Below are 18,203 nucleotides of genomic sequence, written 5' to 3'. Positions count from 1 at the left end.
ATGACCAATTGTGAAGTTCTCACTACTAGTAATGAAAGATATGTTTAAAACAATAGAGCCTACTTCTATCCCTGTGTAAGATTTCTAAACTGAAAAAGAAATAAATCTGAATGCATGAAGAATACTATAAAGCTGTGTTATAGAACTGTAGTTCTATCATAGCAGAATTCTAAATCAATTGGTGACAGTGTTAAGCAATTAAATATCATTTAAAAGCAGAATATACCAGACTTGTGACACACTTTTTATCTCAAATTTAAAAAGAAATTAAAAAAAAAAAAAAACAAACCAAACCTTGCAGGGTTTTTTGCCATTTTACTCTGCTTTCCAGGGGAAGTTTAGTGTGACTTAGGGATATAAAAAAACCACATTAAAACGAAACCAAACAAAAAAAAGGGGGAAAAAAACCACCAAAACCAAAACAATCCAACACCCCAAAATGATGGGTTCAGTATTATTTGTTTTATTTTCAAATAAAATAATTGACATATGTCATGTAGGTGCATGTGGTAAGCAGTTCACTATGTTTGCTATGAAAAGTGTATATAATGGTATACATAGTTCCTGTTAAGGGAACGTTAGAGAACTTTACTGGAATTTCCACTGATTCATGCAGCTGAGTAAATTCCCTAAGATCCAATAAAGTTAGAGACTCATTAATATTTTCCAGAACTTTTATTCTTTGCTTTATTTTCCCACTGTATTTCACACATCCATACAGATGTTTTCTGCCAGAGAAAATAAAGACCTCAACTTATAGTAGTTGCTATCATTACTTCTCCAACATCAAGGGAAAAAAAAAAAAGCCTAGAGGAAGAAAAACCCAAACAACTCCCAAACAAAAACTATCACCATCAACACCTGTATTTGAATGAGTAATAGTACTTAATTCTCTTCAATTCTATTCTGGATTTGTTGCATTTCTTCTAAAAGTAAGGTGTTTATTTATTTTTATCATTAATTTTAGTAGAATTCTTACCTTTAACATTTTTCTATTAAGCTACCTAAGAAAATAATTCCAAGATGTTCATTATACATTAAGGATATGCTCATATTTATTACTGTATATTCTGGTAGTTTTTATGATCAATTCTGATAGCAATTGTTTCTCAGGACTTTCATTGAAACTCTTATTATAAGGGCTTTGTGACAAATAAGTATATTCTAATATCCTAGTAGTAAATAGCTGACTTCACACTAAATTAGAATTCTAGACTTCTTTAGGCTAAGATATTCTAGACTATTTTCATTACCACTTTGTCCATTGTCAATATCTCTCTTTTGGTGCTGTACCATAAGACCAGTTCCATTTTTTTCTATGACATGGATATAAAAGACCTGTGTAGCAGTTCTATGAATCCAGATGAGACTCCTGGGTCTTAATGTAACCTGTAACTTGTAATGCTGAATCAAAAGATTCCACTTTCGCAAAGACAAGTGAAAGCTGCAAAAAAAGATATTAAAAGAGACTAAATGTGAAGGTTTTTCTGTGTAGCAGATTTGAGAGGGGAAATAAGAAATATAACATTCTCAATTTCCAGTCTAGAAAAACTTGAGAAGAATAATGGCATGAAATATTATTAAAAAACAAAATTAGTCAAAGAGTGGGAATAAAGGATATTAATAACCTGTGAGCACCAAATAAATTACCTAATTTGACATGAAATCCAGCTCTAGCAATGAAGAATGAGCATAATAACTTAGTGTCAGAACCTTTGAAACCATAGCTGTAAATGAGGTTTCTTTTCTGCAGGTTGTTTTATGAGATGAAAAGAGTAAGAATAAATGAATACAGAATCTTTACATTAAATGGCAAAAATGTGCCTATGCTTATTTTAGTTGTCAGTAGTGTCAAACATGAGCACAGTAGTGAAAAAAATCTACATACCAATGTATTATTGAAAACAGAGATTTATGCTATTTATTATTCAACAAAGTTAATTAACCCATCAAGATGACCTCAGCTGAAAAGGGAAGAATTATTTCCTGGCATTTTTTTTCTTCTTTACAGGGCTTGCATTTCATAAAAAGATATAAGAAGGCAGAGCCCTGGACAAAACAGGGCTTGGGGCATTTCTCTTGCAATTTTCAGAAGAGCCTCATCTTGACAGCTATTCAAGCTGTACTAAAACTGTTCAGGATGAATGGTTAAGTTATTTAAAATCATTTTTAATCCATGGCCCACAGAGGGAAGTTCTCTGCTGAATTCCTTGAAATAGCTGAATAGTTCTTTAAAGATGAAACATCATATACCTAATTTGAAAGTCTAGTTGTTATTATTATGCAGCAGTACTGAAGAACAAAGAGAAGCATATGGCTAACTCTAGATATATTAATTCAGTATCACTAGAGATACAGAATCCCCCTTAATTGAAATACCAAGAGTTTAAAAAAGATATTTAAAAACAGTGAAGACAAAGAAGGTAGTTGCTTATATATTTTTCCAGAAGTTTCCAGAATGAATATAGTGGAAGAGAGGTTACACTTCAGGGGTTATATAGCCACAGAAACCTTTCAGTGACTGAAAGCTGATTGAGAAAATATAAAAACTACCACTGATAGATTAATGCAGTGAACATTCTCTGCTGTTAGCTTACATGGTTGCTTTGCCCCAGATGGTATGTCTGCAATTCTTTTTACTCCATTAACAGCATTGTTCTCTACAGAGCTGATAGATAACTGGTTTTTCCTTTACGAGTAACAATCTGCCAACAATGATTCATTAGCATTTTAAACTGGTATTTTTGTATGAAAAAAGAGTTGAGTAAAACAGGAATAAATATTCCCCAGCTAACACATCAAACATGTCTACATAAGAATTTTGGTTCAGATCTTCCTTCTAAGTCTTAAATGTGCTGAGTGGTTTTACTATGAACAAATTAGCTTCCTGTCAGAGGAAGCACATTGAGAAGCTCAGCTTGGTGCACAAAACATGTGTTCCATCTCCTTTTGGAAAAAAAGTGGTCAAAATTATTGACAGATCTTTTTGTCTACTTAGAACCATATGAGTAATGATGACATATAGCCCAGAGGACTGGACCAGATATAGTCCAAGGAAAATTCTCTGAGCCATATGTAATGCAAATGTAGATAATTTAGAATCAATTATTTGTTTCATGATTTCATCATTCTGCTGGATTATTTGTTAATTCAGACAAAAACACAGTATGTGAAGTCTAGCCTTTCTCTTAGGAGAAGAGATGAAAGGTATTCCTGATGTTATTGTTTGGAAAGTGCAAATGTTGATATTTAATGTACACACTAACCTTAACAGCTCTTTTCTTCTACCCATCTGTCTTTATTGAAAGCTCCTCTAGTACTAGCCATGTATTGGAACCACACTTCCTTATGCCTTATGCCACACTTCAAATAAACTTCATTCTTCCTTTTTGCATTTTAAACATAGGGACACTGTTATAAAGGTGTTCTCCAAATGAACAGAATTAACATCATTTAATCATGTCACAATTAACAACAAAATATGAGATCTTACAGACCTTTAAAAATTTAATCATATTTCATCATTTATCTTTATTTGAGATTTAATACTAATATGCAGAACTAAAAAAACTCATTGTTCCAGAAGTTTCTGAGTCTATCTGATTACAGGCATTAAAATAAATATGCTAAAAAAATCAAAACTTTTTATAATTATGATAATATATGTTTTTATGATGTTATTCCTGACATTAAATTAAAGCAAATAAAATCAATTTAATAAATAAAAGAAATAATGTAAAATATAAAATTGTAAATATGTCACCTGTAAATACTGTAAACATACAAAGTTTTCATGTAAACAGACAATAACCAATTTCTTGTTGAATATTTAAATATTTTTCCAAGAGGAAAATGTGTAAAGAAATCGCAGACTTGTCAGTCTCTTTTTATAAGTAGGATAGTCAGTAAAAATCTATTCTATGTTTCTGACTGTTTCTCAGGGTTTATTACATAGACAGTTGCAGTGTTACCAGTATAGAAAAAGATCAAGCACAGTAAATTGTGAGAGGCAGTTTGTAACCTTGGAGACACAACTGTCATGATTTTAATCGCTGCCTGTTATTTTATTCTAAAAGACAAAAGTGACTTTTTCACAATAAAATGTCCTGAGACATTTAGGTTTTTAAACTTTGACAACAGAATTACTTCAGAAGCTCTATTCTGTTTTTATTTATTTTTTTCAATTTGAACATTGTTTCTTCTCATCAGCTATGGAGAATAAGGATCCAGAAATCAATTTCCTACTATTATAATAATGGGATTACTCATGAAGTATTACTTTGTCATTTAGGTATTCTTTAAAGAAAAAAAAAAGTGAGATTGAGAAAAGAAGGCAGTTGTGTTAAGTGTTCTAGTTTTTGCCACAGATTCAACACCCAGAAAGTTATCCATCTTTTAATAAAAGAAGCCAGAATGAGAAAAGAAAGACAAAAAAGAGCTGTGAAACCTATCATAATATTCTCACACTATTATGGCTGTTATCAAAATTATGCACTGCTGTTCACAATGTCGTGCAGTAACACAACTTGGATTTTAGTCAATATTTTCGGTGATTTAAACATTACCTCAGTTCTAATTCTCATCTATATCTGATTAGGTTCACCATGAACTAGTTTAAAGTTCTACTGCAGATACTTAAGATTCTTGTTTACTCCACATTTCATAAATTCTTAGAATTACACATAACTGGAATTAAAGTCAGGCTATTTAACCCAACAATTAAATGCAATTATTTCAGTAGCACTTTCAAAAAAATTTGAATTTTTAAACAAAATACTTGAAAAGGGTATTATGTTATCCTGTAGGATTTCATGTATGTCATCTGAGTGTACTCTTAAGGGCATCCTCAAAACTTAAAACAGAAATACACTGGTAATCACTTCAGTCCCAGAACAACTACATTTCTCAGAAAGTAAAAGTGGAAAGGCTCTAAGATAAATAATAAAAAAGGTTTACAGCTAAGAGCAGTAAAACATCAGAAATAGAAAGTGAATTTTTTTTCCTACTATTTTTCAGTTATTGAAAACAAACACCAGAATTTAATGATAAGTTGCACAAAAATTAATTACTTGAACCATTAAAATACCCACTCTGTAAGTCTTCCTGCCCTATTTCATCTCCTTTCTCCCATATTCTATTTCTTTAATGTCCTCCATTTCCTCCACGTTCTGACAACAACTTTCTTAAAAATATTTCTTATTTCTGATTTGTCATTAGCTGAACTCATCCCTCTATCTTAATTCTCAAATTACTTATGGAAGAAACAAGAATTGAACTGAGTTAATTCTGAGTCTGCAGGGAGCTCATTCCTGCACAGTGATGTAACACAGTAGGCAATGTTGTTGCAAGAGAAATTATGGCAGCCATTACTCTACCTTTTATAAATTTCCTCTGTCACTAGCTTTACTTTTTTGTTTTATTCTGCAAGGTATACATTTTTTGTGTGCTGTATATGATGTATATTCTAATTCTCTGAGTAATACTTGTTTTCATGCCATCTTCAACAATTTGCCACAATAAAGCTTTAAAGATATGCATTTAAAGATTTATTGTAGTCCTATTAGTCTGATACAATAGGTGTGTTTTAGGTTACTGTATTCCTCCTCTAGTTATATAGTTGTTAAGTGTTTACTGTTACTGGACATTATAGCATATGAACTAAATAATAATGAATCTCTTCTGAGAAGTAGGGGTCCTCTTTTAATTTGAAAATAAAATAAAGCCTCTATCCCTCTCTGCTATATGCCAGTGAACATTCCAGCTTCAGACCTGTAGCTTGATAAGCAACACTTTTGCTCATTCATGAGTCATTCACTTAAGTGAAATTAGCAAATAATACAGTTTTACAGAAGAAAAATTATTTGGGATAGAAAGTAGTTTAAAAAAGAGAATGGCAATCCATACAAAGAGATATTGCAACAAATCCCTATATTTAGTGTATACACTAGTTCAGTTTTCTGAAATTATCAGTTTATGGATATTCTGTTATATACTCATGCCTCCACAAATGACAAGAAAACAATATGATATACATATTTCACTCTAAATTGGAATACTAGCATGCTTTTGATTTCAACTGAAATTAAAATTTTGATTATAAGAGTTAAAATGAATGTCTCTACAGTAAATACAATAACCCAGCTCAAGGTATACATGATGAATCAGAAAGAAGCCCTGAAATTGTTTCAGGTGTTCATTTTATAATAGATAATTCAGGCAACTGTGAAGTTGCCTTAAATAAGAGAAGATACCTAAACTTGTACAAGTAAAGGGTCTCAAATTCTGAAAAAAGTGTCTGGATAGCGACTTTCTCTTAGAAATAAGGCTGCAGTAGTCCTGTCAAAGTTTCCACCAACTTTTTTTCCTCCTTCTGTATCTTTTCAAGAATACAGTTTAATTCTATAACACAACCACTTAGTTCAGGTTTACTGTGCAGATATTTTACTGAGGATATGTATTAGAGCTGACACATATGGAATCAACCTGTCTTGCTGTTTATGTATAGTTCTACTTTAAAGACATAAATAAAAATACAGTAACACTGATTTTGCATGTTGTGAAGATATTAATATTTCTGAAAATATAAACATAGTTATAATTTGTTGAGAAAAACAATTCAGCCCAGCCACACATGCAGAGCTCTCTTCAATGTATCTGCTAATAGAAAAAGACAAGGAGATCACTTTGCTTACTTTTGTCTCCTAGAGAGACAGAAAATAGACAAGTCGTGACAGTAGTATCCATACCTAAACACCTGGTTTCAATTCCTCTCCAGAGTCCAGATGACAGACATTCCCTCACTGCAGAGCCAACTAGCATGTATCCTGAGTCACAAGTAAATATAGCTGTAGATCCATAAGTGATTTGAGTTCCAATCTTATTTCCATTTGGAGGTGTAGGAAGTTCTCCACAGGAAATAACTTCATGGCAAAACAAAAACAAAACACAAGTATACAGCTGAGAATCACAAACACACATACGATAATACCTAACAACCAATGATAATTATCAACCAGTCGATCAGATAAATAAATTTCACACCTTGAAATATTTTGGAGAAATCTGTAGAAAACATAGATTAAAAACCTGCAAACAAAAACTATTCCTTCCCCAGAAATTATACTTAAGAAAGAGAGGGGGAAGAACAATTAAAATAATTTCTGTGAAGTTAAAAAAGCCACTCAAAACATTATTAAATGCTGTTTAATTACCTTGTTTTTATCAAGTACTTTCTGCATATTGGAACCTCACCAGTGCTATCAGTTTTAAAGTTACATTTCTTTAGGAATAGGCCATTTGGATCACTTAGGTCATAATGAAATGCTTACTCTAGCATTCACACATTACATTTTTATAAAGAATGAATGATATTAATGGAATTCCTTGCCATTTATTTACAACTGGAAGCATTTTTTCAATCAAAATAGTATTTTTCTTTTTCAATTTTCTTTTAATAATTAACAAAGCCAATTTATTATTAGTAAGTAAGAGGCTGAAATTAGGTAGCACACTTTATGCCTAGAAGCAAATGTCATAACATTTCAAACAAAACATAGTTAAAAATAGTTTATTTTAAAGCAAAGAGGGATACAAATACAAATTTAGTATGTAGAATATAAACATATATACAGAGAGAGAGATATAGGTACAGACATATACACAGTATTTTTAACACTAGCAGAGATGAAATATTGCAATTAACTTTTAAAAATTCTCTCAATTATAAATTATATTTCCAGTTATAAAGAACCCAAAATTAAGGTTAATTTCCAGTATAATTAATCTGTCTTTGCAATTGCTTTTTTAAACCACTTTTTTTTTCATATGTATTGTGAATGAATTAGAAATATATTTTAAGCCACAGTTATCTGGCTTATCTACAGACTTTTTAGGTATATGTGGATTTATACATAAACATGCAGATACACACTTTTGATACCACTTTTGAAAGCACAGTTATATGCCACTGTCAGAAGATACATCACACAGTGTTCCATAAAGAGGAAGAGTTTTACGGCTTCAAATTGTAACCAAAACACCACAGTTTTGAAAAACGAGATGTCTAAATTTAAATTTATAAAGAAATGTGCTTTTCACAGCAGTGGGAGTGGGAAAAACAATTGCAGCTACATCTTTAGTTGGTTTAAATATCTGAATATTAATTATTTATTTTTTGAAAATTAACTATTCCAGGTTATCAGCATACCAGCTAATGGTAGGAATGATGTGGATATGAGCAAATGCATGCTACATGGTAACTAGCTGAAAGGAGAGATTATTTTATTTATCAAGTATGCAGACAGGACACAAAGGTTTTGTGTTTTTCAAGACTTTACAGCATTCCTGACCTAAAAAAAATATATAGGAAAATATTCTCTTACTACTTCTATGTACTTTTATAAATTCAGGGACCTTTAAAACTCAGAAGTGTGCTTACAGATATGTCCTTGTCACTAAATCTAATGTATTATATTTGTAAATAACAGCCTTTAGGATATCCAGGAATTCCAGCCAAGAAACACTTTTTCTAATTAGCTGTTTTGAATACTAAATTAGTTAATTTCTAATTCACCCAATAAAATATTTTTTCCTGAAATCTGTACAGCGGATGCAGATACAACATGTACTCACTTTGGCAGTAAGGCCGCTCATTTCTCCAACTCCAGGTGCCATTAGCAAGACACTCGATAGATGCTGGCCCCAAACCATAATACCCAGGATCACAGCTGAAAACTACTTTTGTTTTATACTCATAATGTGAACCATTCACTATTCTCCATCTTCCATGTTCCAGGGTAAAAGAATTGATGCTCGGACATGTAACAACTTCCAAAATAACAAAAACATATAGTTATTGGTGGCTTAGTACAGGCAAATTGGGAAAATCTGTACCATTATTAATCAATAAATGTATTTTAAACACAGTGACATAATCTTTGAAAACTAAGGCTGTATTTGAAAATGCCTGTGGTTAGAAGGTTATGAGTTGTCTCATTTAATTAATAATGATCCAGAGAGAGCAGGGATTGTGTATGCAGAGTGATGCAGCTGGTGTAGATAGAAGCTATACCATGGTTGAACTCTCTGTAGGTAGACCTTCCATGACACTTTACATCAGGCACCAGAATCTTTACTAAAATTTCAAGTAGATTAAATGGAGGAATTATTTTTTTACCCAGGTAAACTCTGTGAGATATGGTAGACTTATTTGAGAGACTGCACGTTGGTGACAGATAAAATAATATCCATATCCAAGTTGTTATTCAACAGCTATATATTTTTGTCTCATTTCTTAATTCTAAGTGTTCTTCCTCCAGATATGGAAAAAAAAACATTCCACAACACTAATATAATAAAAAATAGTATAAGAAGCATAACAATTTTTCCTACTTTGTTTTTCTCTATTTTCATTGGTTTTTGAGAAAGAGGAAAATTCACGACAGAATGAAATTTTCAAAAACAAGAAGAAAAAAAAGGAGAAAGGGGAAATCCTTGAAAAATACTCCAGTGTTAATTTACTTTCATTTCCAAAATTCATTGGGTGAGATAATCCAAATTCTAATGCGCATGAGACACTGACATCCCTGTACCGGTCTCTACAATCACCTGGGTTTTCATATCCTATTTGTAACTGCTGATATTCACTTCTTTTTGGGAATAAAATGCATTTTCTCTGCAGTGATGATACCCCAAGTTTAGATGGTGTAGGACTATAATGACAGGATGAATATAAATAATAAGCAGCAGTTTCAAACAATTATCACAGAGGTTTTGCAATTCTGGAGAGTAAAAAAGGGTTTGTTAACAGTATATGAATTGTGCAGCTCTCACTGAAGAGACGACTTTTGCAAAAAACCTCTACAACCATTAACTTTGATTTAACTGTAAATGAATTATTAGTTTGATTGCATTCTTTAAGCTCTACTATATTTACTCTGCTGTTTGAGTGTATTCTATAAGCTCTAGCATAATTATTCTGCTTATGCTGTTAAGTTTCAGTATCTCTTAGTTACGTATATTTCATATATGTATTTCATAGTAATTTAATACCAGCAATAATACATAGATTGAAATAACCTGAAGATGAAAGTTTAAGTCATGTGAAGATTTGTTCCCTGGGTAAATAAAAAAAATGTACAGACAGCTTTTTACTCACCAGAGACTTTTTACATGTTACTCACCTACACAGCGAGGTGTTTTATTGTGATTGCTCCAGGTACCATCCGGCTGGCAGACTGCAGTAGTAAGCTCTTTGGCTGATAGCCTATATCCATCATTGCAAAAATAAGTAACACGGGTGCCAACTAAGTAATCTGTAGTTAATATCCCACCATTTACTGGAGCTTTAGGAATTCCACAAGATATTGCTGAGTAGAGAGAAAGACAAAGGTTTTTATATCCACTGACCTCAAAGAGCTTATGCATTGCAACATCGCTAGTCTTAAATTCATAAAAAAATTTTAACTCATTAATTTTTAACTCATTAATGTGTGTTTTAAGCAGGCAAATAAATGCTCTTAAAATTTTAGGGAATTGAATCCAATGAAGCTTTTGCATTTTGATGGAGGAAGCAAAAAATAAGAACAATGGTTCATAACTCTGCAGCTAACCATTCAAACTTTGTGACCTCTGGCAAAACACTAAAAGCAACTTTCAAGATTCTATTTCTTCAACCTGGAAAGCAGAAAGAAAATACCCTTTTGAAAATATTGAATCACAGAATCATAGAATGGCCTGGGGTGAAAGGGACCTTAAAGATCTAGTTCCAATCCCTCTGCAAAGGGCAGGAATATCTTTCACTAGGTTGCTTAAAACTCTGTCCAGCCTGGACTTCAACACTTCCAGTGATGGGGCAACTACAACTCCCCTGGGCAACCTGTTCCAGTGCCTCACCACCCTCACAGTAAGGAATTCCTTCCTGATGTGTGATTTGAACCAATCCTCTTTCATTTTAAAGCCATTCCCACCTATCCTATTAAGGCCTAAGGCCTGCATGCCCTTGTAAAATGTCCCTCTCCAGGTTTCCTGTAGGCTTGTTTTAGCCCTCGTCTTTGTCATCAGTGACTTGGGAAGTGCAGCTGAAGCACTTGTCAGTGAAGACTGAATCAAAACCACTGCTGAGTATCTCAGCTGTCTCCATGCCCCAGGTAACCAGGTCTTCTGTATCCTTCTGGAGAGGGCCCACAATTTGCCTAGTCTTCCTTTTAACAGCAATGTATCTTTAGAAGCTGTTCTTGTTCCCCTTGACAGATGTATTTTATCACATCTCTAGCTTTCCTAACCTGATCCATGGTTGCTTGGACACTTTGTATTCCTCCTACGGTGCCTGTCCTCACTTCCACCCTCCCTAGGCTTTGTTCTTGTGTTTCATTTTGTCCAAGAGCTCCTTGCTCATCCAGGCAGGTGTCCTGAAGTTTCTACTTGACTTTCTCTTTGACAGGATGAGACATTTCTGAGCTTGGAACAAGTGATCCCTGACTATTAACCAGGTGTCTTGGTTCCCTCTTAAATCTAAGGCTTTATTCCATGGTAGTCTACCAAGCAAATCACTGAAGTGGCCAAATCCTGCTCTTCTGAAGTCAAGAGCAGCTAGTGCCCACCCTTCTCACTGCTCTGAGGATTTTGTACTCTGTAATGTCACAGTCACTCTCCTTTCCTAGCTTTACATTCCTCATCAGCCCCTCCTTGATGCTGAGAAAAAGGTCCAGCATAGCACCTCTCCTTGCTGGCTCTCCTTTCTCTCTTAGAGTAGCAAGTTGAAAACTACAAATAAAAGTGTAAGCCACTACTTAATTAATTTTCTTTAACAAAAGTAATGTACTCAGAGAAGATCTGGTTCTAAATAATGTTCTGTCTGTTTTGGGAATAAAAATAAAAACTAACCCTTTTCCGCATTCTAAAACCATATATCTAATGTAGGTCAGATCAAAAAAAAAGTGAAAAAACAGGGCTTAGGCATTTAAGTCTGAAGTACCTTACTTTGAAGTCAAATCTTGAGCCCTAGGAAAGTACCTATCATGCCCACACAGGAATATTAATCCTCTCAGACTATGTATAAATACTTGGAAAAAAAAAAGCACAATCTATTTTTGCCCCTACTGGGAGCTGATCTGACATAAAATTGATCTGCTTCATAAGCAATATAATAACTATGTGGCACAGTATCAAAGCTAATAATCACAGCTAAGACACAGGTAAAGCACCAATCCTATAACAACTTCCAGGGGTGTAAGAATCAATGTTAAAATATTCTCACATTGCCATAAAAAAATCCCTTGCACATGACATGTAAATTTAAAAAAAAAACAACAAAAACCCCCAAAAACCACAGTACAGACACACTGCTGAAAAGACCACAGAAAACTATTCCTTATTTTCTATCACCCTATCTTGGCAACTATAAGAACATATACCTAATGGCTGTCACAATATCTACTGGCACCTAGAGACAAATACACATTTAAAAGAAAGTAAGAAAATTTGATGAGGAAATGAAAGACCCCAAGAAACTGTAATTGAATTCAAAATTCCAGAGTGTCTGAGGACATGATGCCAGACAGATAAAAACTGACAAGTTAATTAAACCAGAATATCCATCTTCCGTCTTTTACTGAACATCTGATAAAACTGTACTATTTCACTTGCCATCACCAAAGAAAGAAACAACTTCTACGACACTAAAATGAAAACATGTGACCATGTTTATTACTTCTTAAATTCCTCAACAGCTTGGATTGGAGACTAGGCAAATTCCAAGATGATAACAATATGCTTGTATAACCAAGGTATAACCAAACAACACTGTTTACTGCATAACTGGCCTAGCTTAACCTCTTCCTTCAAAAGCACATATTAATGATAACAAGAACTTTGAGACAATAACAAGAGTTGCCAGAACAATGTCCACTGCGTTACATCAGGGCCAGCACTCAGCAGCACAGAAAATGAATATCCACTTGCAAAATACTTGTAACATGTAAACAGCATTGATTACAATCCTAACCACCAACAAATTCTACAACATTGTTTATTCACATAATGCACATAATTCACATTCTCTCTCTTTTACCAATCAGTAAAATATATATCAGATACATTCTGGCTACAACTTGAGATGTTCTGTATCTACCATTGAGATTAATTACTCCTTTAGTATTCAAAAATCTCCATCAGTGACTTGACAAATTTTGAGTCATATTATCCATGTTAACAGTCAATCTTGTGGCACAAGAAAAATAAATCCCTCCCTTAACCTTAAATTTTTAAGAAACAACATGCAACCCAGCACACCAAATGCTTGATAACAGACTTTTATATAAACAATAGAGCTCCCAAGCGTCACCCAATGACATTTTAGTTTACAGAAGTTTTGACCTGAATTTCATATATGTGGAAACTTGCACAGAAAAGCTGCCCAGAGAAATTGTGGATGCCCCATCCTTGGAAGTGTTCTAGGCCAGGTTGGATTGGCTTTAAGCAACCTGGTCTAATGACCAGTGTTCCTGCCCATCCCAGAGGGATTGGAACTAGATCTTTAGGGTCCCTTCCAAGTAAAACTGTGGGAGACAGAGGAGTAGAAACTCCTGCAATTAAAGGAGGCTTTGATTTACAACCCTGGAAGAGACTAGGTCTGGCTTAATTGACAGAGATTTGTGGACTTTAAGCAAAAGGATTACAAACTTGTGTTCCTATCATTATAAGTAAAATTGTACACTGGGTGTTTTGGTGAAGGGTTTTAAAATATAATAGTGTGATTTTATATAGTTTAAGTTAAGAATGTAGATGGTATAAAAGAGACAACTGTGCGTACGTGACATGAGAAGTTATTGGTCAAGACATAGCTGCATTGCAGTGAGAAGTGCCACAGGTGATAGGTCATTAATCTAAAACAAAGTGTCGTTTTAAGTATCTATTGGATTAGAAAGTTATAAATTACGATGTAACCCTAAATCTTGTGACTAGTCGCCATTACTCTGAGGTGTTGTAAAATCTCATGCCTGGACTGATGCATTTGTTACTTTAAACAATAAATTCGTGTAATTGCATAGTCCCATCCCTGAAAGTTATTTTCCTCCGACACGTGAAAGCATGAGAAACGGACATAAAACCTTGTATGATTCTATGAAAATTATTTTTTAGTTAGGGGAAAACGTGACAATATCAGGATAAGTTATTGCCACATCAGATAATTTGACAGGAAAAAATGACAAATAGGAACTATCCAAAATTCCCTAAAAATTATCTATCAAAGAAATGTTTGGTCACCGTACATCAGCTTGGGCAATACTGTGAATCAAACTGAAACATTAAAATCTATTCCTTTTTCACAAACTTCAGAACACATTTCCACTTCCAAAGATATACATAAAAAACCAGACAGAGACCTTGGAAAATGGAAGACCTTAATTATATTAGTTCTCAAAGAACACTAGCATTTTGAAGACTTACCTGAAATTTCAGAAATTATTATTAGACCAGAATGAAGTTCTTAAATACTCTTCCCTATGTCTTAAAGCAATATTTTTTGTATCTGTCAGGCTTATTAGATCCTCTTGAAATACTGTTTCTTCAAAGTACATTTGTTTTTATGAGGTTGAAAAATTTTGGCACAGAAGTATGTCCATAAAATATTTACCTGCTATTAATTTTAAGTCAGAAAACTGATGGCTTACATTACAAAAGGAAATAGAAAGTTTCTTAGAGTATATATTTTTGAATAAAAGAATTTACCTTGACAAGCTGGGACTGGAACATCCCACGAGTAATAACCATATGGAGACTTCCTGCATACAGCAGTACTTTTCCCAATGAGCCGAAAGCCTCGATCGCAAGCCCAGCGAACCATACTGTTGAGCTGTCCACCTGTCTGACTGACAATGAAACCATGCAGAGGCGACTCCGGGGTGCTGCAGTAGAGAGCTTTAAACATAAATATTGAATGAATAAAATACGCATTTAGAATTCAGATAACAATTCTTGAGAAATTCTTGTTGAACTCAGTGGACATCTGATAGGACACTGAGAAAATGTCACTAAAAGTTGTGTCTTGTGCTGATAATGCATGCATTGAGCAATTTCACAAAATATAAAGGTGATAAAAAAAGAGCTTTATAAGCACTTTATAAGATTTGGGTTTCAGTAGCCTCCAAAAAAATAGAGTGATAACTCATTTTATAACTGGCTATAGCTTTGGGGTTTGGGTTTTTTTTACCATCTTCTTTTTAAATCAAATAATCTACTGAACTTTAGTTTATGATGAAATATATTGAAATTATATATCTATAAATTTCAGTAGTATACAAATTTTTGAAAGAAGGAAACATCTAGCACATCCTGAACATAACTGTTAAAATAGTCCTTTCTTTATGGTCCTAAATAAACTCTTTCATTTAAGTTTTCTGATACATTGAAGTGAAACAATTAAAATAGATTTTAATGATATTGATGACTGCCACGATAAATCCATGGCAAAAAATACTTAATCTGATTTTAGCTGTTGATTAATTTAGAACACATTAAGTCTTACAGAAGTCTTATCTAGAGACTATGAAAAAAATCATAGCTAATTATGAGAGCAAATAAAATCTCTAAGAGTTACAGTTTTTATCATCTGAAATTATTTATGTACTTAACAACTCTGTTATTAAACACTGGTCGCTACTATGTTTCCTTTATCTCCCTTTTTCATCGAGTACCAGGTAATTTAGGTTTGTCTGTCTTGTCAAAGGAGCGGACCAGAAGGCTCTTATAACCTGGTAACCAGTTTAAGATGAATTTTGTTTGTGTAAAAGGTTAACTTGGTCTCTGATTAATTTGATTAATGCCTGCTGGCCATCACAGCCATTTTCCCTTTTTGTAGAAAAGAAAACTGTGTTGGAAGTTTGTTTCCAAGTGCTTCGTTTATGCTTTGAAAAATGTTGATAACTATTGATATTTATTTTCTCAGGCAAACAGCAAACTGCTGCTTCACTCTCTCTTTAAAACTTTGCATGTCTCATTAATTACTTCAGGTCAATGTTTTTCTCCTGTGAAAGCTTCCTCTGACCAGAATGGAGTTACATGGCTGTTCATTTATGACAAATATTTATTAAACATATTAAATCAAAGAGCAGAATGAGAAGTACTGCTATATCTTTCAGACCACATACTATGAAAATATTTTCTTCCTTACACTAAATCTCTCCTGACTTATCCTTTCTTGAAAGAACCAAATATACAGACACCTCTACTTCTCTAGTGTATAAGAAAATATACCAGTATATTCAGTGTGAAGCAATCACTAGAAAATATTTCCTGTCTACCTCTCAACAGTTCTCTCAGTACCTGTAAGGAAAGACTATGAAGAATTTTCTCTTCTTTCTCTTTTAACAGATCCAACAGGTAATAACGTGCAATGAAAATTGCCACAATATATTATTTTGTGTCTATTAAACAGTGAATTTTATCTCATTAACAACAGATATTTTAAGCCTGAGAAAACTGTCCTCTCCTAAAGGGAAAGATGACACTGATACAGTTTCACAGTATATTTTGATCCCAATTATTTTTCTTCAATTGTGAAGTAGCCAAAAATTAAGTAAGGAAAAACAAAAACACACAGCAGAAGAATTTGATACTTATTATTTATTTCTTTCTCTACTTTGTGAAATGAAACAGCTTTATGCCAACAACTTCTTTAATATCTGCAGATACTATCCCCAGTACTCTTCCTTGTGTGTCTTTCATATCTATGTTCATCATAAAAAAAGCAAATACAGATTTTGTGTAATTGCTGTAAATTACAACAAAACTAATTTAGCTTGATTAATCAAAATAATTTTCCAGTAAAATTAATATTCTATAATAATTCTGTTAAAGCAATTTTACTAAAATCTAACTTTGTCAGGTACCATTTCCACACACTATTCATAAATATGTTAATTTGAATTAATAATACGTAAAACACTGGCTTTTTTACATACTAATTTATCTCTTTTAATGTTGTTTGCTGCTTCTGTTGAACCTTAAATTAAAGTGTTCAACCCTTCAGGGTCTCATATTTTTCCACTTTATCGTGTTCACTCCTGCCTTATTGCAGTGCTTTCCCCTGTTCCACCAAAATTCTTAATGGTGAATTGTATAAAGATCCAGTTAGAAAAACTCCTCAGTATGAAGAGGCATACAAGTGCAAGTAAATGGGAGAGAGAAGGGGGAAGCTGCTTCTTTTATCTTTAGTACTGGCTTATGCCATTTTGAAACCCTGTCTTTTATTAATTCTCTACAGAAAACGTGTGGGGTTTTTTTTCCTCACAAGATGAGGTCATCAGGTTCATGTAGATAGAACAGGTTTGACTTCCTTTCAGTTTGGTTAATTAAGGATACAAAACATAGCTTATATTACTCTTTTCACATAAACATATATTCCACATTGAAATTTTATGGACTATAGAAAGTCACATTAGCATACCTATATATCTTATCCTGAAACCCTTTTTATTGGTGCCATGATCTGCTGACCATCGGAGAAAGACTTCATGACCATTGCTGGTTATATTTAGAGAAGATGAATAGTCCCCGCTGAGAGATATGAGCAATGGACTATGACTATTTGGTCCTTGGTACCAAGGAAGGAAAAAAAGAAAGGAAAGAGGAGTTACAAAGTTTAAAATAACATACAATGAACCATATGCACACAATTAATATACATGTAAAACATTCTTCAAGCAAATGGCAAATTAATTTGAATTTAAAATTGAAATTATATGTTATAACTGGAAGCTATGTATTTGCTCCAAACAAAAATTATTTCTATGTATAACATGACGTACAGTTTTAAAATACAGTAATCCAGCAGGTTTTTTTAGCATACCAAATCAAAATATTTGCTTAAGATTTTTTACACTGAAAAATTATTATATGCATAAACAATAGTAATTAGACAGATGCAATATAAAAATACAATGATATAGACAAGGTATCATCCAAAGTTATGCATCTTATAGTTACCATCGAAAACCTCAAGTATATCAAATTCCTTTTCTGTCTGGAAGAATTCGAAGAACATGCTGATATTATAACCCTTTTCCACAGTAATGGTCCATGCACACATCTGGAGATTTGGGTAGCTATCAGGATATCCAGGGCTCAGTATTACTCCTGTTGAATCCAGACGCATCTCATTGGCTGGACATAGCACTGTGAAACAGAAAAATTGGCAAAACAGT

The 18,203-nt window shown here is 33.2% G+C and overlaps 1 protein-coding gene across 2 annotated transcripts in view; it reads right to left on the bottom strand.

Moving 5' to 3' along the window:
* CSMD3 (CUB and Sushi multiple domains 3) overlaps nt 1-18,203 on the bottom strand; it is a 621,464-nt gene that overhangs the window by 61,177 nt on the left and 542,084 nt on the right. For both annotated transcript variants that reach the window (XM_008642636.2, XM_017746102.1), the window contains 6 exons: nt 17,986-18,174; nt 17,447-17,593; nt 14,731-14,919; nt 10,182-10,367; nt 8,632-8,826; nt 6,747-6,920 (listed from right to left, as the gene is read on the bottom strand). In XM_008642636.2, coding sequence (XP_008640858.1) covers nt 6,747-6,920; nt 8,632-8,826; nt 10,182-10,367; nt 14,731-14,919; nt 17,447-17,593; nt 17,986-18,174 — 1,080 coding nt within the window. The remainder of the gene's footprint in view (nt 1-6,746; nt 6,921-8,631; nt 8,827-10,181; nt 10,368-14,730; nt 14,920-17,446; nt 17,594-17,985; nt 18,175-18,203) is intronic.

Source organism: Corvus brachyrhynchos, unplaced genomic scaffold (assembly GCF_000691975.1).
Source record: "Corvus brachyrhynchos isolate BGI_N302 unplaced genomic scaffold, ASM69197v1 scaffold28, whole genome shotgun sequence".
In the NCBI taxonomy this organism is placed as follows: Eukaryota; Metazoa; Chordata; class Aves; order Passeriformes; family Corvidae; genus Corvus; species Corvus brachyrhynchos.
Note: the sequence above shows the minus strand (reverse complement) of the source record. Positions and strands in the feature narration are given on the sequence as shown.